This window comes from Melozone crissalis, unplaced genomic scaffold, assembly GCF_028551555.1.
Source record: "Melozone crissalis strain CALT ecotype California unplaced genomic scaffold, PUWL_Pcris_2 ptg000019l_1, whole genome shotgun sequence".
In the NCBI taxonomy this organism is placed as follows: domain Eukaryota; kingdom Metazoa; phylum Chordata; class Aves; order Passeriformes; family Passerellidae; genus Melozone; species Melozone crissalis.
The window spans coordinates 5,019,848-5,042,196 of NW_026535797.1; the positions used below are offsets into that span (position 1 = coordinate 5,019,848).

Consider the following 22,349-nt stretch of genomic DNA (forward strand, 5'->3'; position numbering starts at 1 on the left):
TGCAATGTGGACCTTCTCCAAAGCTATTGTTTTCACAGGGGAAAGAAACTGTCTTACAGCATGTTTGTCACGTTGGGGTTTATCAGTTTATTTCAGTGTTTTTACATTTTTTTAGCCAAAATGGCATTTTGCTTTTAAAACTGGGAATACTTTAAAAAAAAAAATTTATATTTGAAAGTGCAAATGCTGTTTCAAACCCTAAGCAAAAATCCCACTGCTCCCAATTGTGTCTTGTTAGCAGCAGTTGCTCATTGAAGGTCTCTGTGCTTTTGTGTCTGCATGGAGGAAAATGTAACTACTGTAAGCATTGTGTGCAATCTGTATTTCTGGTTTGATGATTTCACTGGTCAGTTTGCAAAGGCAGGATGAGACAAGCAGTCCCTGAAGATTTGCTTGTGAATATTCCTTCATTTCTCCTTGGTGCTGAGGCTGCAGCAGCTCTTCACTTTCTGCATCTTTTAAATCTGGTTTTGGGTTTCGGGGCTGTTGTCACAAGCGAAGAATTGAAAAATAATCCAGATGTTTTATTTAAAGGGTGTGTGTTTCTGGATCATTCAACCCCGTTTTATTGTGCCACCAAGCTCACTTTGTTCCAGTTTATTTGTATTTCAGAGGACTGTATTTAAACTTGGTGAGGTTTTGTCACCAAACCTTTATTTATCTGTGGATCAGGGAAGGTTTCCCTTTGTGCTGTGTGGGAGGGATGAGGTGGGAGGATGAGAAGGAGTGAGATGCTCATGGCAGGGAGGCTTGAGAATGAGGCTGGATCCAGGGCTGGGTGATGGGATTTGTTGGAATTCCAGAGAAATGAGGCCACAGATTGGGAGATTCTTGATATTGTTTTCAAAGCTCTTCTGCTGCTGGGTCAGGGTCCCTGAGGATCTGGGCTGGAAAATAATCCTGGTTCACAGAGAGACGTTTGCGCGGCTCTGATGCCATCTTGTCTGAGCAGGAGAAGAGTCTTGCTGAGTAACATATGGTTTGGTTTGGCTCCTCCTGCTCTGTTTAGCCTGAGCTACCACAGGATTTTATCATTCCCCACATGCAGGCGTTTTTTCCCTGCCAGAATTCAGTTCTATTCGCATTCGTAGGAAGGGTCAGGATGAAGGCAGGAATTATCAGCTCCCATCCCCTGCAATCCTCATCCTCACCAGGATCTGGTACTGAATTTCCAGGTTTTTCCAGGTAAATCCAGCAGGCAGCTCCTCTTTTCCTCAAAGCAGTTCAAGTGTTAACCCATGGTCTGTGTGGAGGTACCAGCTTGAGAAGAAGGGGATGAAGGATTTTTGGGATTGAGCCTCACAAGCTGATTTGCAGGACAGGCTTTAAGTGACAGGGCCACTGAACCAAAAGAATACAGATTAGCCTTCAATAGGATGTACATCTATTCTGTAGAACCTTTGTTTTAACAGATAAATTGTAATTGAAGCAGACAAAAAGACAATCCCATCTCTTGTGACTTGCTCAAAGTCAAGTACAAATGTTTGTCATCACTAAAGGTTTTTGTTAGGGCTGTCACAGCCAATCTGTCAAATTTGGACCCCCTCAACATGCACGTGTCTTAAACAGGAAGCAATGGTCTTTTTTTATGCTTTTCATTTTAAATACACTCCATTAATTTATGCCTATTGTTGTTGTGGAGTCTAATTCTTCATAAAGATATAATGGGTATATTTGTGATGAACAAAGACTGATCAATTTAAAGCAAGGCTTGAGCTCACCCAGCAGAATAGTTCAAAATGGTACTTCAATAATTCAAAATGATGATGGCAGCAGAAATGTAAAAAAAAAGAAAAGTGATCAGGAAAAAGGAAAGTAATGTAGTATTTCATGTAATATTGAGCAAGAAAATCATAATTTTTTTTAGAGGAATAGACTATGAAGTGCAAAGATTAATACACAACTGTCAGTAAGATATTGTTGAATGGAATTTACCTTAAATATTTATCTTATTTTTTTCTTTATGCTTGGATTTTTTAATGGAAACCACTGTCTTGTCTAGTGTTACTTACTGGATATTATTTTGTGTATAAGTGTTTCCAAATGAGTGCTTTTCAAGGAGGGGTGGTGCATGTGTTTTAAATGTCAGTACTTAGCATCAGGATTACTCAATTTTGTGTAGTGCATTTAACCTTGTATTTTCCTGCATCTGGTCACTCAGATGGGCTGCTCCTACCAGCAGCTAACAACATTATTTACTAATTAAAATACACAAATATGCATATGATTTCAAATTAACTTTTACTGCAGAGCCTTCAAAAAGGCTGACAGTTATAGGAAATCACTGCATGTCTGCTAAAATGTCCCAGCATGAGTGCCAGAACTGACAGATCTAGGCTCCAGGACATGGTATGAATTATCAGTGGAGGAAAACACCCTTCATAATCAATTACAGGCAATTACACACTGCTCTACAACTGATTTTGCCACATGGCATTTAGAGATTCCAGCAAAGATTTGTTTGTTTTAAATGCTCTGCTGCTTAGAAATGCTTGTAGAGCGTTAACTGAGAGCTGATTAAGCACAGTGTGTTGGCCAGGGGAGGAAGATGTAGTGAAAATTGGGATATAATCAGGCATTGTTGGTGAGGTTTGGGTGCAGTGGGCTTTTCTCCTTCTCCAGTGCAGATTTGGCGCTAAAGCTCTGTCTGAGGCTGGTGCTGTTTTCACTCCTGGCCTGCTAAAAGCACAAAGGAGGCACACAAGGAATATTTTCTGGTGGAGCTCTGCCTTGTGTTGAGGTTAAGATTTACCATAATGGTTCTTTCAGTGCTCTGCCCAACTCAAGCTGACTTTCACCTTTCTTTCTTTAATTAAGGAATGAAATACCTCCCTAGAGCAGTGTCATCACCTAAAACAGGGTGTCGGCACACTGAGTGGGCCCCCACAATGTTTAATTCACCTGTGGCAGGTGAACCTGCATGGTGAGGGGTTGGAGAGCAGAGCTGCACGTGGCAAGCTGGAAAAGAGAAAAAAATATAAAAAAAGAAAAATATAGAAAGCTGCCACTTAAATGCAGATTAAAGCTGACCATGTCTCCTGACCTTGGAATAGGTAGGATTTTCCTCAGTCTTTTATAGTGTGCTCTAAGGCAGTGAAAAAAAAAAATGCTCAAGGGAGGAGATCAAAGGTTAATTCTTTCTTATTGCAGGAAAGGTGAGAGGCCATTTCAAACCAGAAAATCTCCCCCAACCACAGGCCAGGCTGGGTTGGCTTCATCTTTTCTGGAGCAGATTTTTATAGCCCTTGAGCTGCTGTAACTCCTTGTACTGCTCCAGTTAATCAATCAGGAGAATATTCCCTGGGAGTGCAGTGCATTTGTCTTCTCCCAGGCATGGAGCAGTTCCTCTGGATTTCTCATCATTAATGCACTTTGGTTACCTCCAGTATCTCTGGCCCATCACACAGTTCTGCTGTGAGGTAAACACGTGGAGTAGTGTTAAAAGGGAAACTGGCAGAGCCTTTAATCTGCTTTTTTCTATACATTATTGCTATTTAAGCTCTGTGTTTAAAATGCATCACTGGAGTATTTCAGTTTATTGCAAGTTTGTATTTATAGGCTTTAACCAGGCTAAGGCTGCTGAATGGTGAGTGTGAAAAGTAGTGAAAAAGTGAAACTCTGGAAGAGATCCAGACAGGGCCTAGTACAATGGTAGTATTCATAAAAAAAGAAAAAGAACAACAAAAACAAAACCTAAAAAATGAAAACAAAAACCAACCAACCAACCAAAAAAAAACCCAAAAAAAACCCCACAACAAAAAACCCCAAACAAACCCCAAAAAAACCCCCAAAAACCAAGATCCCAGAATCCAGAATGCTGGACCATTTCTGATACCTAAGGTATCTAAATTTTGTAGCTTCACTTCTGTCCCTTGAAAACAATGGCTGTAGTGGCAAAGACAGGTGCAGAAGAAAAAGGAATGTTAATTAATAAAGAATATAAGAATCAAGACTTGAATAAAGATCTTGGTAGAATGACTGGAGAACAGTAAGTAGATTTTGGAAATATGGAGGAAGTGGTCATAGAGTATTCATTTGTTTGTGGTGAGAGATAAAAAAATAGAAGCCAGAAATAGCAGAAAAGTGGAATTCAGGAAAGGAGGGCTGGGGCAGAGGAGCTGCCGCACTGGAGATTTGCACATTTTGCACATTTCTTGGTGCTGAGCTGGTTCATTTCATGAAGCATCATTTTCAAACTGTGGTGAAATAATGAAAATTAAAAAAAACCAAAAAAACAAAAAAAACCCCAAAAGAAAACAAAAAAACCCCCAAAAAAACACAACAAAAAAGGCAGATCAGATTCCAGCCCTGGTTCTCCTGCTGGCTGGTCCAGCAGCAGCAGGTGAGTTTCCCTCTGCAGGCATGGCAGCATCTCTCTCTCTCAGGTCTCCATTCCATATTCACTCACTGATTTATTTACAGCTCCATAGTCTGCCTTAATACTGCTTTTCTGTTTGTGTCCCAAGTGGTCACTGGATTTATTTTCCTAGAGGAATGTGCCAGGTACTTATATTTGCTGAAAGTAAATATTATTAACATTCATGATGGTGGGATGAATGGGGCAGAAGCAGTCCACTTTTCTTTTTTGAATGGTGGCCTTGTGTTTGTGCAGTTTCACTCTCTCTTTCCATGGCCACATCTTGTGTGCAGGAGCTGTTTCTGATATCAGGAAAGGTCTGTCAGCTGCAAATCTGGTTACCAAGATTAATTTTTTGATAGCAACCCTTAACATTTTCTCCCTTATGAAACCTCTTTCCACTCTTAACCTCTGGTTTTAGAAAGATGCCTTTTTTAATCTAATTTTGTGGAACAAAGCTGCAACCTGGTGACATTTTACATAAGCAAACCTGGTGGCAAAGCTGATCCTCATCCAGGTGATGAAGGTGTGGGTGCTCTGGTGGCGTGAAGAGAGAAAGAGGATTCACACTTGGGAGGGGCAGAGTTGCAATACAAGCATTTCTATTTTGTGTTGTATTCACTTGAAGCTCTGAGGGCAGCAGATGTCAGGCTGCTGCTTGCAGGCTTGAGGAAACAGCCTTACAGAAGATTCACACCAAAACAAATTACATGGATGGAGCAACAGCCTCTGTTTTCAGAATATTTATCAATAAGTACCTTTGGTTCTCTAAGCATGATATTGGAGCTGATGAGAAATCACACTCCAGAGGTTCAAAACTGAGTTATTTTTAGGACCTCTTCCCCACATTTCCTGTAGAGTCTTTGGCTAAGAATGCAGTTAATTGAAAACTGAAGTGTTGTGATAGCTTTTTGATGCTTTCAGTATTGAGTACTTGGAAAATAGAAAGTAGTAGAATCATACAGGCTGGAAAAGACCTTTAAGATCGTTGAGTCCAAATGTTAGCCCTGCCAAGACCACCACTAAACCATGTCCCATGTGCCACATCTACTCATATTTCAAATCCCTCTGAGGTTGGTGACTCCACCACTGCCCTGGGCAGCCTGACAGTCCATCCATTGAAGGAGCTGTTCCTAACATCCAATCCAAACCTCCCCTGGAGGCCATTTACTCTTGTGCTGTTGCTTTTCCTTGGGAGAAGAGATGGGCCCCACCTGGGTGTGCTGATTTGGGAAAAGATGTGGTGACATGGACAACTAGGAGTGGGAAAAGAGAACTTATTGGTCACCTGCTTATGGTATAAGCTGCCCACTTGGATATCTGAGGGTAGTGATGGTAATACTGCCAGTTTATTTTAAAAAAATTAATATGATAAGCAAAAATGCCTTCTGAGGGAATAAACTTAAAACTTATGTGGTTTTTGATTTATGGGACTGACTGACAGCATTGGCAGCCATTAGAGCCAGTATTGTGCATACAAAGGAGGCTAAATGTGAGAACAGAGCACTAGAACCAAGACTGTAGATTCAGCCACTTCCTAACACCAGGGTTCTGAGCTGGCTTGGTGTCAGGTGCTGGTGTTTTTCAGCTTTTGGGCCAAGATTACATCTCCATATTTTTGTTTTCCTCGTTGCATCTTGCATTGCAACCACAGGTGTCGGCCGACTCGAGCTCCTCCATGAACTCCAACACGCCCCTGGTGAGGATCACCACCCGCCTCTCCTCCACTGCTGATGCCCCCATGCTGGCTGGAGTCTCGGAGTATGAGCTGCCAGAAGACCCAAAGTGGGAGTTCCCAAGAGATAAGTACGTGGATTTCTTCTCCTATGTGTCTGAGTAACCCCAAACACGTGGCAGGGGGAAGCAGCTCTCCTCATGTCTGCCGGGGTTCCTCTGGTTTAAAGAAAAATCTCAGTTACCTGAAGGTGCTCTGAAGATCAAGATTCAGTTCAATTGTCTGAGATCAGTTTGGTCAAATAGAAATGAAATTTCTTCTGCCAGCAGATAATATTTTCAGATTTATTGCAGGTTTTGAGATGCTCTGCTGAAATGTATCTCCTCTGTTAGGAAATAAGTTAGGAAAATTTGGTGTGATCTAGACTGGGAAAGATATCCACATGCAAGCACTGTTGAAAGGCAATGGTGATTTCCCCATGTTTCTTAGTTGACTACTTAATTGGCTAATATTTAACAAAACAGGTAATACAACATGTATGAGATAGAGAAAGTCTAAATTATACTATTGTAAAATCTTTTCTTTCTGTCATATCTCTGGGTAGGATTTGGTGTTGAGTTTGTATTGACATGTATTAATAGAGATGATTATTTTTAATGTAGGGGAACATTTTGCACATTGGGTGCATGGATGTGGAATTTCTGTGGCTTAAAAGTGCTGGGTTTCAAGCAGAGCATGCTGAATTTTGATATATTCAAATTCACATGGCTGCGTAATATTTTCTTCAAAATCTGTTGATTAATACGCAAAATGAGCTCTTGGATAATCTAATTAAAACTGTAATCGTGTTGCTTAACATAAAAAAAAATGCAAAAGAGAGCTAATGTTAACAAAGGTAGAGTCTTTATGAACATGAATATTTGTCAGAATTAGTACTAGCTTTAAGAAGTCTTTAGGGTCTTTTGAGAAAGTAACACCTTTTATCATGGACAGTTCTCTCTGGAAGTTCAGGGTTGTAACTTTTGAATAGACAAACTGTAATTTTGAGCTTTCTGATAACTCTTCTGGAAATCATTTGATTGGTTTAGCTGAACACAAGAGTAAAAGGCTGTAATTGCCACCTGCAGCACTCTGGTCAACAGTGGGGGTCTGTATATGTGCTCCTGTCAGCCCCTGCCCTGGGGGGATCCACTAAATGCGGAAAATTTTAGAGTTGCTAAACATTTAAACCCAGTGCTGAGCACGAATGTAGGGGGAGCAGATTTGCAATGAAAGGAGGCTATTTAGAGGCAGTTTATTAGGCTGGGGGGCAGCAGGCACACAATGAGGGGTTTGTAACTTTGGTCCTAGCAGGGCAATAGCACATAAATTAACCAGTTTCCAATGCAAATGTTTGTTCTCTGCCAAGACCCTAAATTTGGTTTTAGCTCTGGAGAAAAGGCAGGGTGACCTCAGCATAGCATATGCTGCCCTTCAGTCTTTGCACCTTTTTAAAACTTGCATTTGCTTTAGAAACCAGCCCAAAACAGCTCGAGAAATTCTCACCAAGCCAGAGCCCACATGTGACAGACTGAGCTGGCTGCTCTTGGCAGGAGCCACCTCGCTTCTGTCCCCTGCCCAAGCAGATAAGCAGGGTTTCAAATAATTTATCCCTCATCTAACTTTGCTGCTGATGGCATGACAGCCTCTCCCTGTACTTCATGGTGAAAGACAGGTGTCCATGCTTTTAAGAATGAGTCCCAACATCTGTGATATCTGTGAAATCCTCCTGTTGACCATGGAAAGTCAAGTCCTTAAGAATTTGTTTACAAAAATGTTTGAATCTGGCCCCTATGCTGGATAACATTATCAGCATCACACTCACTGAGCATCCTCCCTGACTCCTGCCACAGCACTGCTGCTGGGTCTCACAAGGTATTCTCTGCAAGTAAAGGAGCCTGGCTCTAGCTCTTAAGCACTTAAACTGAAATCAAAAAATTTTGCCCAGAGGCTTTCAAGTTTCTTTTTTATTTCATTTCTTTCTCCTCATGCAGCTGAGATCGACATCCCTATGTCTGTCTGTTAGATCTGAGCAGGTTTTGCAACCAGGAATATGCTCCAAAAAATGCATTCTGCACAGCCCACTTAGTGACTGCTCCTTTTAGGAGGGTTTGATGTTGGTGCTGTGATCACAACCGAGTTTGTTTTTCCCAGTCTCAGCCTCCCCTCTCTGAGCAGAGCCTGGGCTCTGCAGGCAGGAGGCACCTTCTGGTCCCCTCAGCCAAGACTCTTGTGGCTGCAAAGAGCCTGCAGCCAAGAAAGAGCCACTGTGCTGGACCCTCTGTGGCTGAAACCTGACTCCCACCTCCCTGCAGTCAGTGTGGACACAAAGATGAGCAGCCCTGCCACAGTGACAGGAGACTCCGGCCTGCTGCTGGCTGCTCCCCAGCTCCAGCCATGCTCTGGTGCTCTTTCAAAGCTTTGCCCCTCCACACTGCATCTCCCCTCAAGCCACCAAGTGCAGCCTTGAGGAGAGCTCAAAAAGTTCTCAAAATCTGGGTTTACTGACTGCTGTGCCTTTCTGAGCTGCTCACTCCACCACCCCTAGGAAAACACACCCCGGCGCGCGCGGAAACCGACGCGCACCCAGCCCTTATTGCTTCCATATGATAAACCCCTCCCTCGCGCTGCAGCGAGTTGCTGAAAGGTTTTTAGTTGAAAGGTTTTTATATTTAGCCCTGGAGTTTCACTGGCTGCACCCCTGCAGCAGATGCTGCGTGTTAATCTGCTGTTTGCACCTCCAGGCTGACGCTGGGCAAGCCCTTGGGAGAAGGTTGCTTTGGCCAAGTGGTCATGGCCGAGGCGGTGGGGATTGACAAAGACAGGCCAAAAGAAGCAGTGACCGTGGCAGTGAAGATGTTGAAAGGTAAGAAAATTGGGTGATTAGGGATCAGAACGGGCAGTGTGGCGGCTCTCAGCCAGAGAATTTTCTCCTGTGGCATCTGAACTCTGTCATCGTTGCGGGGTGGGTCAAAGAGCACATAGCTGACCTCAGCCTTCAGCAGTCTGGGGTGTAAATCTGCACCCTTGACAGCCTGTTTATCTTGAGCACCGACTATTTGGGAGCCAGGAGATGTATTAGCATCGTGTGGGTCTCTCTGCTTTCAGTTTATTTCATGTCACAGGCTATCCTTGTGTAGATCTGAACCCATTCAGTCCAGGTGGTTGGTACCAATTTATTTTGAATTTAATTGTAAGGTTAGTTCGCAGGAAAGGCAGTGTTATTGGACAGCTAAGGACAGCTTTTTTATGTCTGGTCTTGCTGTGCTTTTTTATCTCTGATCTTGCTGTGCTGCCACTTTACATAATAACACTGAAGAGTCCACCAAAGAGGCTGAGATTATTTTTTGGCAGGTCATAATATATGATGTCCAGTGTAAACTGGAAAACAAATCCCATATTTTACATTTTGAGCTACACATATTTTACACCAGGTGATGAGCCTTACTGAAGCTGAGGCTGGCACACTAAAATTTATGAACTGAACCTGTGTCTTCTGCAGATGATGCCACAGAAAAAGACCTGTCTGACCTGGTGTCAGAGATGGAGATGATGAAGATGATTGGGAAGCATAAAAATATCATCAATCTTCTTGGAGCCTGTACCCAGGATGGTGAGTAGAGAAAAGAAAAAGTAAACCAGGACTTTCCAACAGGTCTGTGAAAGTCTCATTAATCATAATTTTTCAAGAGGTTTTAAGGAAGCAGTCATGCCGTGATAGGATTTTTAGGTATTTCTTTAGCTTAACAGCAATATTTTAACTTCTGTTTCTCATTATAGTTGCAGCCTTAATATGAGAAAGGGTCCTGTATCATATGAAAACTCTCTAATCCCTTGCTGTAAGGAGCAAATGACCTTTTGCAGGGCCTTTACCCAAGTCTGCTGTTCTGAATTGTCAGCCCTGCTTTAGGAGAACTTGCACCCCACAAATTTGAAATGAGTACTTTCACTCCTGGAAAAGCTAATTATGCTACATAAAGTGATGCAGAATGGCATAACACTCTGGAAATTAAAAAAATTTAAGAAGCACTTTCCCTTTATTGGAGATCTCAGGCTATTTTTTGATTGAAAATATTTGTTTTTCAGTAAATGGTGAGGTCTGAAAGGAAGAAGCACTGGGGTGGGTTTTAGGGACATTAAGGCATTAATGGCTTAATGGCTCTGCCACTCCTGCTATGGAGCTTTGGGCAATCACTTCCCCATATCCAAACCTTTTATTTTGATTTTTTTAAAGCCGTGCTTGCCATTTTCCCATTTCATTGATTCATTTAAGTAATTACAGCGCACTAAAAGCTTTTTTTACATAAAAACCACTTTACCCTGGTACCTGACCCTGCTTTTGCCACGGTTCTTTTCTTGCCAAGGTCCTCTGTATGTGATAGTAGAATATGCCTCCAAGGGGAACCTGCGGGAGTACCTGCGAGCGCGCCGCCCGCCCGGCATGGAGTACTCCTTCGACATCAACAGGGTGCCCGAGGAGCAGATGACATTCAAGGACCTGGTGTCCTGCACCTACCAGCTGGCACGAGGCATGGAGTACCTGGCTTCCCAAAAAGTAGGTGGAAAATCAGCAAACACAGAGCTTTTATCTCAGTTTGATTTTCTCCTTGTCTTTTTCGCGTTCAGGAGTTTGCTGGGGAGGAGGAGCTGCCTCAAGGAGGTTGTGCAACCCACAGCCCTGCAGATCAGTGGGAAAATTCATGCACTTAAAAGGTTTTTCATCTGTGTTTAGCAGTATTGCTGAAATGACGCCCGGAGTGGATCATTTAAAGTAAATACTGTGCACGGATCTGCAGTTTGAATGCAGGAGCACAGGTGGTCACTTGGTTACACAACTCACATCACTCCACCCATGAGCAGCAGCCTCTGTTTGCCTCCTGTTTCCAGTCAAACCTACCAAATCCTTTCACATCGTGGTGTAAAACAAATGATTTCAGTGGCTGAAAGGGCTTACAGAATAACAACAGGCAGGGTTGAGAAAACCCAAGTCAGCAGGGCAAAAAGAGTGGGCAGAAGAGGCATAAATAAATGGAGGGTATTAGTCACTTGAATTATACACTTTACTGTTAACTGGTGTTTCAGGAAAGTGAGCTGGTTGAAAGAATTTATTTATCTTGTCGTGTCCCCAGACTCTTATTTCTAAAACCTGTCTCCAAACCTTTCTTTTTAACCAGCATTTTGATTAAATCATAGTTATAAAACCTTAAATAGCCCTGTATAACTAACTCTGTAAACATGCTGTGGCTTAGTGGACGACCCATCCTGGATACCCAGGGTGATGTTTGGACCCAAAGGCTAAGCCAGAGCAGCAGATAGCAATGATAAGTACTTCCTGCAGGGTGTGGGGTGGTTAGTGGGATTTATCCAGATTTCCAGTCATGTCCACTCCCAAGTATGGAGCTGTTTTTAACCAAAGACTAGGGCTGAGTGTAAGCCTCCATTCCTGTTGTGTGGAGTCATGATTTTGTTATTGTTTTTTCTGCACTTGTAGAGGTTGGGGAAGAGAAGGAATCCAGGTTTAATTTCGCTTTTATTCTTTTTGTTTTGACACAGTAAATCTTAGCTCAGCAGGGTGATGTGCGTGACAGCAAGGCACGGCTCTTCTAATGCAGTAAAGCAGGGCTATTGATTAGGTGACACACCTCAGGATATCTCTCTCTGAAATTATTGCAGCTCCTGCCTGGCAGTGAGCCAGGTCCCAAGAAAACAGAGCTGATATGAAAGGAAAACATAAATCTTTTCATCAGCCATTCTTGATAGCAAGTGTCCTCCTGAGGAGCTCTCAAGTGCTGCTGTAGGACACTCTCAAGAGCCACTGCAGCCTTTTCTGTTTGCAAAAGCACTTGGTTGGTGCTGTGCTGAGCTGGGCAGGTGGAGAGGCATTGCCCAAGGCAGAGGGAGAGCAGGGGCAGCACAGAGCAGAGCTGTGCATTCCTGTGCTCCAGATATCCCACCACTTCTGTTTGTATTTCACCCCTTCCTCTCCCCTTAGGGATCCATTTTCTGAGCTGGAATAATAAGAGAGCTGCTCTTCTCATGGTCTTGCCATCATGCCTGAGCTGTGAGAAGGGAGTGTTCTTGTTATTTCAGCCCAATAAAGGGGCTCACTGAGACTTCAATAAAGAAAATGGTGAAGGTGATGTTTGTTCACCTACCCTTTGCCTCACAAGAAGTTTTTGCTTTACAGGCAGTTGTACTTAGAACCAGTATCCCATTTCCAAGGTTGGATGGATGATTTTAAAAGTAGGAAGCTTGGCCCATGCTGTTTCTGCCAGCACAGCATGGCTGATGCAGAGTTAGAGGACTGGTGGGATGCAGAAATCGTGCACTGTTGGCTGGTCCTGTGCTCCTGAAGGCACTGCTGGAGCAGGTTTTTCCTGGCAGTTCCCCATGGCTAACCCAGTGAGGAGCAGAAACTTCATTTTACCCATGTGGGATGAGAGATCTCAGCAGTTTGCTGGGGCAAGTTAAAGAGCAAGAAACAAACTGGTTGTTATATTGCTTTTTGTAGTGTGTCAATGCACACACTGAAATTAAACATACAGTGTCAAGAGTTATCCAAAACTGAGGAGGGGAAAAATATATTAAAGTTGAAAATAAATAAAATATCCTGCTGAGATTCAAAGTGCAGTGTTTCTTACCATGCCCTCACTGCCACTTAGTACCAACCCTAATAAAGCTACTTGAACCCAGGAATAATACCCAGAGCAATCACAGAGTCCCCTCAGTGCCAGGATAATGCTGACATGAAGGAAACATTTCCCAGGAGGTAATAGGTTTAGTTTCAGTACCAAAACTATCTTAAAAACAAACAGTCAAACCCTGATTGTTTTGGGTTTTTTTAATTTTCCTTTTCATAATTGCATTTTTATAATCTTGTGGTCGAAATAATTAAACACACCCTAGACATCCTGCTCACAATTATATTAATATCTTTACTATTAAAAACAGTTGCACTGATTCAGACTGGATGCCGGCTTTTATCTCTGGTGAGACAATATAATTTAAGAGAAGCCACACAATAAAAATGTTCATTAACATTATTTCTGATGAAACTGCTATACCTGTACCTGGGCACATGTAAAGGAGAGTGCATCACACAAAGCTTGGCACAACCTGGGTCACCCAGCTTTCAGCCTTAGAAAAAATATAAGATTTAAGCGGATCAGGACTTTCTAAGACACTTCTTAGGGCCATGGAAACAGCAGCTGAGGGTATAGATTGCAATAATTAAAAAAAATCATATTTCACAGGCTTGTAGTGAAGGTGTGGATTTCCCACCTGGTCATTTAGGTTAAAATCTATGAAGGAGATTTATTTGTGGTGTTGAAGCTCTTCCACTTTTGCTGCAGTTTATTTCAGTGGGCTGGTTTTTTTCTTCTTTTTTGTTTCCAGTGCATCCATCGAGACTTGGCCGCAAGAAATGTTTTGGTAACGGAAAACAATGTCATGAAAATAGCAGACTTTGGTTTAGCCAGAGACATCAACAATATAGATTATTATAAAAAGACTACTAATGTAAGTGGATGGTTTTCTAATCTCTGGAAACAAGTGTTTCTTTCAGTGATTCATTTCAGAACTATGGTTGTAAAGTTAATGGGCTCCTTGTACAGCAGACTCACTTTTCATCCCAGACAAAAAAGCAGGGATCAAGGACATGAGCATTTCTGTCTCCTCTTACAGGGACAGTTAGTTAAAAAGATAAGCAAAGAGGCTGCATATTGGAGGATTAGAAATGCTGAAATACAATAACTTTTTTTTTTATTGTGTCCCTGACTCCAGTCAGTCGTAATAATTGGAAATATTCCTGCTGATCCCAGCTGGTTTAGCACCCAGCCTAGGATCTTGCAATACAAACAATGCCAGCAACAACCACAATAAAAATCCTGTTTACTTGTGGTGATGTCACATTCAGCCTTCAGCCTGTGCCTGTACTTAGCTTGTTACAGATTGTGATGGTGATCTCAAAGTGGGGCTAGAGATAGAGAAAATTTATTTTACTCCCCACACTGTCACTGTTTTGCTGCTTAGCCTGTACCAAATCAGGAAGATAAAATGTTTGGGATGTAGCAGTGGTACCTGGTTTGAACTCCTGACACCTCCTCAGGGGATCTCTTAAGGTCCTGCTGAGCTGCACTTGGGATGTGATGGGAACTCTGCAGAACTCAATGAGTTCTACAGATTTTATTTGTATAAATATGGCTTCATATTAACAATCGTGTTAAGTGGCTTATTTATGAAAATCACTAAGTGATTAGTGGCATTTTAATGATAACATCTGCCTATTTCCAAATGCCAGAACCACCATATACAGCAGCATTAGAGGGGATTGAACCCAGTGCAGTTCCCAGCTCTGTGTGTGTAAAGCAACAGGCAGCTCTGACTGTGAGCTTTGGGACAGGAAAACAAAATTCTTGGATTTAATAATCAATTTGTTTTTGCAGGCAGGCTTGTTTTCCAGAAGTTTATTAATTGTGGGGGTTTTTGTCTTTAAAGAGCCATAGCAGAATGATACTATTGATTTTGATCTACTTATCCTACCATTCTCATAGCAAGCAGTCTGGAAAATTTTTGGGAACTCTCATTGCTTTTAATTTTATCTTCAGTGCTTGTATCCATTTTTATTACAGTCTCTGTACTTTAGCCCATCTTAGTGTTCTCTCACTGAAAATGCTCAAGGTAAATTATGTGCTGGTTGCTTTAGCAGACAGCTCTTAGAGAAATCATCCTGCCAGTCGCTGCCATTTTAATTCCTCTTCCTCTCCAAACTCACAGGGACGGCTTCCAGTAAAGTGGATGGCTCCAGAAGCTCTGTTTGACAGAGTTTACACACATCAAAGTGATGTGTAAGTGGCCTGATTTCATTGGGGTTTTGGGCATGGGAAGGGAGGCTTGTTTTGCTTTGTGTTTGTCAAAATTTGGGATATTTCATATGTGTTCTCCTGTTGTCCTTTACCTTTAAGACTTTTCATTCTGTTTCACATATTAATAGATGGAACACGACTTGCCCTTAGAAAGTGAGGATTTTATGGTAGACTGCTAACCAGTGCTCTGTTACTAATCTGCCCAGCTTCAAAGCACATGAAAGGTGGAAAATGCTAACCTCCTTCTGTCACTGCGGAAGTTTCCCCCCTTGAACTTATTTACGGATGTGCAGCTACAAAGAGTCTATCTAATTTGCTTGCCTTTTGACATGCTCTGGACTTCCTTCAGGTTTAAAAAAATAAAAGGAGAGAGAGAAAAGAACGACAAAAAAAAAGGAGAAAGTTCCTGAAAACTTCTTATAAAAATCTGTGCTGAAATTCGGTGCAATAAAACGTAGGCTGGGTATGCTGGAAAAGTTTTCTCTGATTTTCAGAAGTGGAGTTGCTTCCCAGCAGTACTTCACATGTAATAGGAAATCATTGGACTCTGACACTTCAAAACTCTTTTAATGTGTGTGCACAGAGCCACTGGCTGATGCAACTGCTCAGGGTTTATTCTGCTTCCTATTACAGTTCTATGTGCTTGAAGTAGACATTTATTTCTTATGCAATACAGATGAAGATTCTGGTTTTTATTTCTCCAAGAAAAGCTCTTAACTGTAAAGGGCTGGATGCTTCCCAGCAGAGGAGCAAAAGGTTATGCAAGTCAGTGCAGGGTTAAAAAGGAAAAAGGCAGGATGGAGAAAATAAGAAGTATCTCCTCTTTCTTTAACCTGGAGCAGTTTCCAAGCTTCTCTCTCCTTAAGAAAATCATTTGCTGAGGCGTTTCCTGCAATCTCCACATCATTTACAAAGGAAACTATATACACAGGTTAAGGGTGGATCAAACTGTGTTTTAAAATAACATCTTGGCAAAATATTTAAGTGAACGTGGAGTAAACCACTTCACTGGCTGGGGACTGAGAGTCAGCCTGAGCTCCTCAGCAGCCAGGGAACACGAGGATTTCAGTGCTGGGCCTTGGAGACTCTTGGCCCCATGGTGGCTTTGAAGATGGCTAAAGATAATATTATTGTAAGTTTGTGCAAACAGTTTACTAAAATACGGTGCTGCAGAGCTGGGGGAGCTGCAGAGGAGCTGGGCAGGCTCTGTGCTGGTGCTCACCTGGCAGAGCTGCCTGCCACAGAGCCCCAGCTTGCCAGCCAGGCAGGATGAGGCAGGAAAACTGGCTTAAAAATTATCCCACTTCATTTCCTAGCAGCAGTTAGCAACGAAAGAGAATAAAAAAATAAAAGAAAGGCAGGGTGACGCAAAATATTTTTGTTTTGAACAGTCTGCTTTTTTCCAAAATATCCTGCCACATAATTGCACCCCAGCTGGGCTGGGAGGGCTCTGTAAGTCATTAAGCTGTGAAGATGCAGTGCTGGGCAGTGCTCAGAGCACACCAGACAGAGGAAAAGAGGGGATTTGGGAACATGCTGGGGTCAGTCCCCATCCTAAATGCTGTCCTTCCCTCTGATGCACTTCCCAGATCGCTGTCCTGCTCTGGGCAGGCAAACCTGGTTTAAACACCTCTAGGAGGGATGGGATTCTCTGTTTCCAGGCATGTCTACTAATGCAGTTTTCTCTTTGATTTGCAGTTGGTCATTTGGTGTGTTAATGTGGGAGATCTTCACCTTAGGAGGGTCACCCTACCCAGGAATCCCAGTGGAGGAACTTTTTAAGCTGCTTAAAGAAGGGCACAGGATGGACAAACCTGCCAACTGCACCAACGAGCTGTAAGGACTCTGATTTTGCTGTGCCAGGGCTGAGGGGCACAGCTGTACTGCGTTCATGCGTTTAGTGCCACCCCCAGAAGAATCAAACCCTTTCAGAACTGCTTGACTCTAAAATTCAGGATGTTTGTGAGGGTGTAGATGTGTAAGGGAAAGGTATGGGAAGGGTTTCAGGGAATGTTTGGCAGAGGATGCTTCTTTGCACACCCTGCTGTGATCCTAGTGCAGAAAGAAGAAATCATCTGCAAGCCAGTCTCTGTCTGTGTTTTTACGCCCATATTTGTTTGATTTTAATGTTACCAATGTAGAAATTCATAAATGTTGCGCATACCACTAATCAAAGATGGGGTACTTTAGGCTGCTTTTATACAGAACAAAATACATCTGGGAACTCCTGTGTTAACACAGCATTATCTCCTGGTGGTGTGGGGAGTGTGATTTCAGGTATTCCAATACAGACCTTAACTATACTTAATTTTTTTTGCATTTTAATTTCTTCACAAAAACTGCAATCCCTGACATGTTAAAATATTGTAATTTAATGCCTTTGAAGTTGCTGGGCCACAGAATTGGGCCCACAAAAAGGTAACTTAGACACTGAGCAAGGGAGAGACAGGAGTAGGAAGCCCCTCTGAGACAGGGGGTGTTGTCCAGCTTTGGGGATTTTCAGCGTTCCGTTGAGCAGAGCTATGTGTGCTCACTGCTTTCCTTGTGAAGGGCAGCCCTGACTGTGCCTGGAAAGGTTTGTGAGGAGGATGTGTGATTTTAATTAAGCCAGGCAAATGTGTGTTTCTTCCAGCTATATGATGATGAGAGATTGCTGGCATGCTGTGCCTTCTCACAGACCCACTTTCAAACAGTTGGTGGAGGACTTGGATCGGATCCTCACTCTCACAACTAATGAGGTAGGTAAAGTGTCTCCCTCCCACAAGCTGCTGATCAGGAAAAATGGTTCAGGGGACAGATGGAATTTATTCAATTATGAAATCCTGCTCAGGTTCACTCCTTATTCTGTTTGTCATTGTCCTCTGAGGTTACACGCAGCTAAGCTATGTATCCTATGAAATCCTGGCTCTCCTGCCATTACGCCTGGGATTATGTAACTCGAAAGAAACACATCTTTGAGGAGTTTTTGTTTGTTTCTCGCTGCATCTCTGGATGGTTTTGGTGTTGAGGGACAGCACGTGGCAGGTTGAGGGGCAGTGTTTGTGTTTCAGCACGTCAGGGAGGGGTGTGGAGTTCCTGGTGGCTCTCATTTGCTGGCTCACTTTGATTCCCAGCCTTGCTATGTAGGTCAGGAGAGGAGAAACCGTCAATGGCAGATTTCAGATGATGTGTCTGAGAGTGAATTAGGTTCACTGCAACAGCTCTCTGTGGAGGGAATGAGGACCCACGGGGGATGTGCAAACAGCCATCCAATTATCCAAAGGTCCTGCCTAGCACTGCTGCAGGTTGGGCTGTGTGAATGCAGGAAGGCTTTATTTGAAGAGCTTTCTTTCAGAGATCTGAGATATTATTAGTTTTAGCAAGGAACACACTGATTAGGGTATTCACACAGGAATCAGTCCTCTTATCGCTGAGCCACGTGCACCTTTGAGGAAAGTCACAAGTGATGGAAATGTTGATTCTTTTGGTGGAAATTTATTTTGAGAGACAATACTTGGTGTCCCAGAAATATTCTACAAACTCCTATTATTTCTGAGAAATTAAATACTTAATGGGAGCAAAAAAAGAACAAAGCAGTTACACAGGAAAGTTGCAACAACTGGATTTGACCATTTCAAAACAAGATTTTGGTATTTGCTATTGCTTCTTTGTAGAAAAAAAGATTTGAATCACTCTATGTGGCTCCTCAACATTATTATGTTCTATTTTTTTTTAATCGTTTGAGAAATAACAAATGGATTGTGGAGCAGCTTTGGGAAAGCCTTTTCACAATGGAGATGACAGGAGAACCTGAATAAAGAGGTGGCATTTTTTATGATCATTTACCCAGATCTGGTTGAAAAAGATTCTTTGGCTTCAGTAGCAGCTGTGAATTTATCTGGGTTCTGGTTTTAAGGTTTTCTCTAAAAAAGTGGCACCTTCAGGGCTGGCTGAGAGATATGGAAGGAATATGCCCTCTCTATGGAGCCATATGTCCTGTTACCATTTTCACCTCATCCATTACTCCCTGCATCTTTTCCTGCCTAATTCATACATGATTTCACAAGACCAGTTGGAGGTAGGCTGGCTGCCACTGCAGAGTGCTGGGTGGCTTGGACTGGATTTGTGTTTGCAAATTCAGGAGGGAGGTTCTGGGCTGCAATTCCAAGCCTGGGAAAGGATATTGCTTTCTTTCTTGCGTGCATTTAACCGCCGAGCCTTCCCAACCCCGTACTGCTCACAGACCTGGAATGATCTCAAAGTTAACCTGAAAAGGCCTTTAGGGTTATGTAAATTACTTTAGACTAGAATCATAAGAAAAAACGTCTGGAAAAAGCTTAGGAACACATCCAGTCCATCTGATGGGCCTATGGCAGGGCCCACTATACGTTTGTCATTCCTGACAGATGTTTATGTAACTTGTCCTCACAGATCTCCACTGCTGTATTTCGGCATCGCCTCTGGACAGCCTGTTGCTTTGTTTTCCTAATCTCTAATCTTTCAACATCAGATATTGCTTTTGTCCTATTTACCCTGGACATAGAAAGCAAATCGTTCCACTTGTCTTCGCAGCGCGTTTCATGTTCCCGAGCGCTTGTTGTCATCTCGGTGTCTCCTGAGAGCTCCAATGTGTCCCGCTTTCCTCCACAGCTTTGGAGACCTCTAATTCTGTGTAAACTGCATGGTCTTCCTGAAGTGCAGGTCCTCCAGGCTCACTGCTTATCCTCTCCCCACTCTCCCTTGCCCCCCAGAATAGCCCTGGCTCAATCTGGTTTGCCCAACAACTCATTTTGCTGGGGCAGCCAATAATTTCTTCTGCTTTTGTGCGAGTAATGATTTCTGCTTAAATAGTAACACCTCATTCTTTTCCATGTTGAATCTTTGCTTGTTGGGTTTTTAATGTGTTTTATTGCTGGGTTTTTTTCCCCAAAAGGGTCTCATTCCCATGTTTCTGTGACCCACGTGAGCAGAAGTCACCAGGAGTCAGCCTGGTGGCTGTGGTGCTTTGTCAGCACCAGAAACCAACCTGGTGCTGGTTCTTGTGCCCCTTGGTGTGACTCTGGCTATTGACACTGGATAAGGATCCTGTCTTCAATACTGAATTAATATCTGAGTTACATCAAGTCTTCTGATATAATGAGCCATATCTGATAGCCCCTGGGAAAGTCCTGATTCTTCAGACTGGGATCTTTTCTTCTTCTATCTATTTAGAAAATGTCTGATTATTTCTGCTCACATAGGGCTGATTTTCTAATCCACAAATATGCAACAGGATTGCCCTTGTGGATTTTTCAAGGGCCTGGGCAGCCACATAGTCAGTAATCAATAGATCCAAACTCCCTCCTTTTGGTCCCTATTAAATTTTCCAGCATTTTAAAACATACCACACCCTCCTTTTAAAATGGTGACAATTTTTAAACTCTAAGATGGTAATGACTGAACCTCTGACTTAAAAAAAGGAATGTTAGCCAAAGGACTAAATTACCCCAAACCTAAGCACAGCAGCATAAAATACTGAGTGAGGTGGAAGACTCGACTCGTCAGTACGATCATGACTTGTGGTTTAGCAAATGAAGAGATTGCATTTAAATGAATGCAGCTGCCTTTAGAAGTTGAAAGAGAAGGAACATTTCAAGGGGAAAAATAACTTTATTCTCTTGCCAAAACTGTTGTTTCTAGCAAAAGAGCCTTAACCCAAAACTTGGATTCTGCAGATGATATTTCCTTTTTTAATGACTGCTTTGGTCATGGCTACTCTGGGATGCACAAGACACAAATATGTGGTGTCAAAAACCCAAATCGTGTGAATTTGATTTTGTTTTTCCTTCAGATCTTTTTTGCACGTATGCCACTGCATGTTGAAGCACAAATTTAATATCACAGAATATAAAACAGAGATTCAAAGTGACCAAAGGCATACAAAGTTGGAAACGTCTTTCCCTCTCCAAATCACTACCATGTGCTAAAGAAAAATGGTTCTATTTAGGATGAAATTTCGGTTTTATCATTGCGAGTGAAAAGCCCTTTTTTGATGTGGTTGCCATGTTTATTCCCACTGACACAGCTAATGCTGGTGATGTTGGACTTCAGAAAATACCGTGTTATTGGCTTGTTTTTTCTTCCCCTAGCCGAGCTCCTTGTTTTATGAGGTATTTAGGCAACGAGGCAGTTTTGAAGGCAGCTGATTCACAGCGAGCGAGCGTCATTCCCAAACCGCTCCCTCCCAAAACCCGCGCAGTGGTGACATTTTATTGTCAGCTCTCTTCGCTGGCTAAAAACTGCTTTTATTCCTCTTGCCACAGGAGTATCTGGACCTCAGTGGGCCTCTGGAACAGTATTCCCCCAGCTACCCCGACACGAGGAGCTCGTGTTCCTCGGGGGACGACTCGGTGTTCTCGCCCGACCCGATGCCTTACGAACCTTGTCTCCCCAAGTACCAGCACATGAACGGGAGCGTGAAAACATGAAAGGAGGAGCAAAGAGGCGAGAACATCAAAGCTACCTACCGTATGCAAAGCTAAAGCTTTCCTCCAGGACCTTCACGTTTCTGCTTGTACATAGGAAATGCGGGGAAAAAAAAAAAAAAGGAAAGAGAGACGAAAAAGGGAAAAAAAAATTAAATTTGGAGGAAAGCGGTCGGAACCTACATAAAGATTCTCATCACTTGCAGCTTTCAGATGTTTCCCAAGAAAGAAGAATGTTTATGAGCTGTGTCTAGATACCCATTGCTATCAATTTTCTGGCTTCCTGTGAGCTGCAACAGACTTTGTTTGTACAATGGACCAGTCGGACTTGAGGCAAACTCTGGGTCTGCCTTTCTTGTTTATTTTGTAATATTTGGAGAAAATATATGTTGGCACACACTTACAGAGCACAAATGCAGTATATAGGTGCTGGATGTATGTAAATATATTCAAAAATATGTATAAATATATATTATATATATTTACAATGAATTATTTTTTGTATTGATTTAAAAAATGGATGTCCCAATCCACCTAGCAAATTAGTCTCTTTTTTAACAGCTATTTGCTAAATGCTGTTCTTACACAGAATTTCTTAATTTTCACCATCCAAAGGTGGAAAATACTTTGCTTTCAGGGAAAATGGTATATCATTAATTTATTAACTAATTGGTAATGTACAAAACAGTTAATCGTTTATAGGGTTGTTGTGTTTTTGTAATTTAAATGGCATTTCTATGCAGGCAGCACAGAGGACTAGTAGATATATTGCTCAGACTTTACTAGTTTTCAGATCTTTAAGAAAAGAAATATTTACAGTATATAACTAATTTGGGGAAATTAAACTTTTGATTTATTTGTGTTTAAAAACTGCAGTGTCAGATGATTATTCTTATCACAACCAAATCCTTTAACAAGAAAGTCTTTTTCCTTTAAGGTCCAAAAAGCAGAGTCGTTCCACTCCCCCCCCC

General features: G+C 42.3%; 1 protein-coding gene across 6 annotated transcripts in view; it reads left to right on the forward strand.

Annotated features, from left to right (window-relative positions):
• Positions 1-21,492, forward strand: part of FGFR2 (fibroblast growth factor receptor 2) — a 78,635-nt gene extending 57,143 nt beyond the window's left edge. For all 6 annotated transcript variants that reach the window (XM_054276856.1, XM_054276859.1, XM_054276860.1 and 3 more), the window contains 9 exons: positions 6,012-6,163; positions 8,816-8,937; positions 9,574-9,684; positions 10,436-10,626; positions 13,467-13,589; positions 14,847-14,917; positions 16,634-16,771; positions 17,568-17,673; positions 21,217-21,492. In XM_054276856.1, the coding sequence (XP_054132831.1) occupies positions 6,012-6,163; positions 8,816-8,937; positions 9,574-9,684; positions 10,436-10,626; positions 13,467-13,589; positions 14,847-14,917; positions 16,634-16,771; positions 17,568-17,673; positions 21,217-21,381 (1,179 nt within the window). In that variant the 3' untranslated portion in view covers positions 21,382-21,492. The remainder of the gene's footprint in view (positions 1-6,011; positions 6,164-8,815; positions 8,938-9,573; positions 9,685-10,435; positions 10,627-13,466; positions 13,590-14,846; positions 14,918-16,633; positions 16,772-17,567; positions 17,674-21,216) is intronic.
• The last annotated feature ends 857 nt before the right edge of the window (positions 21,493-22,349 follow it).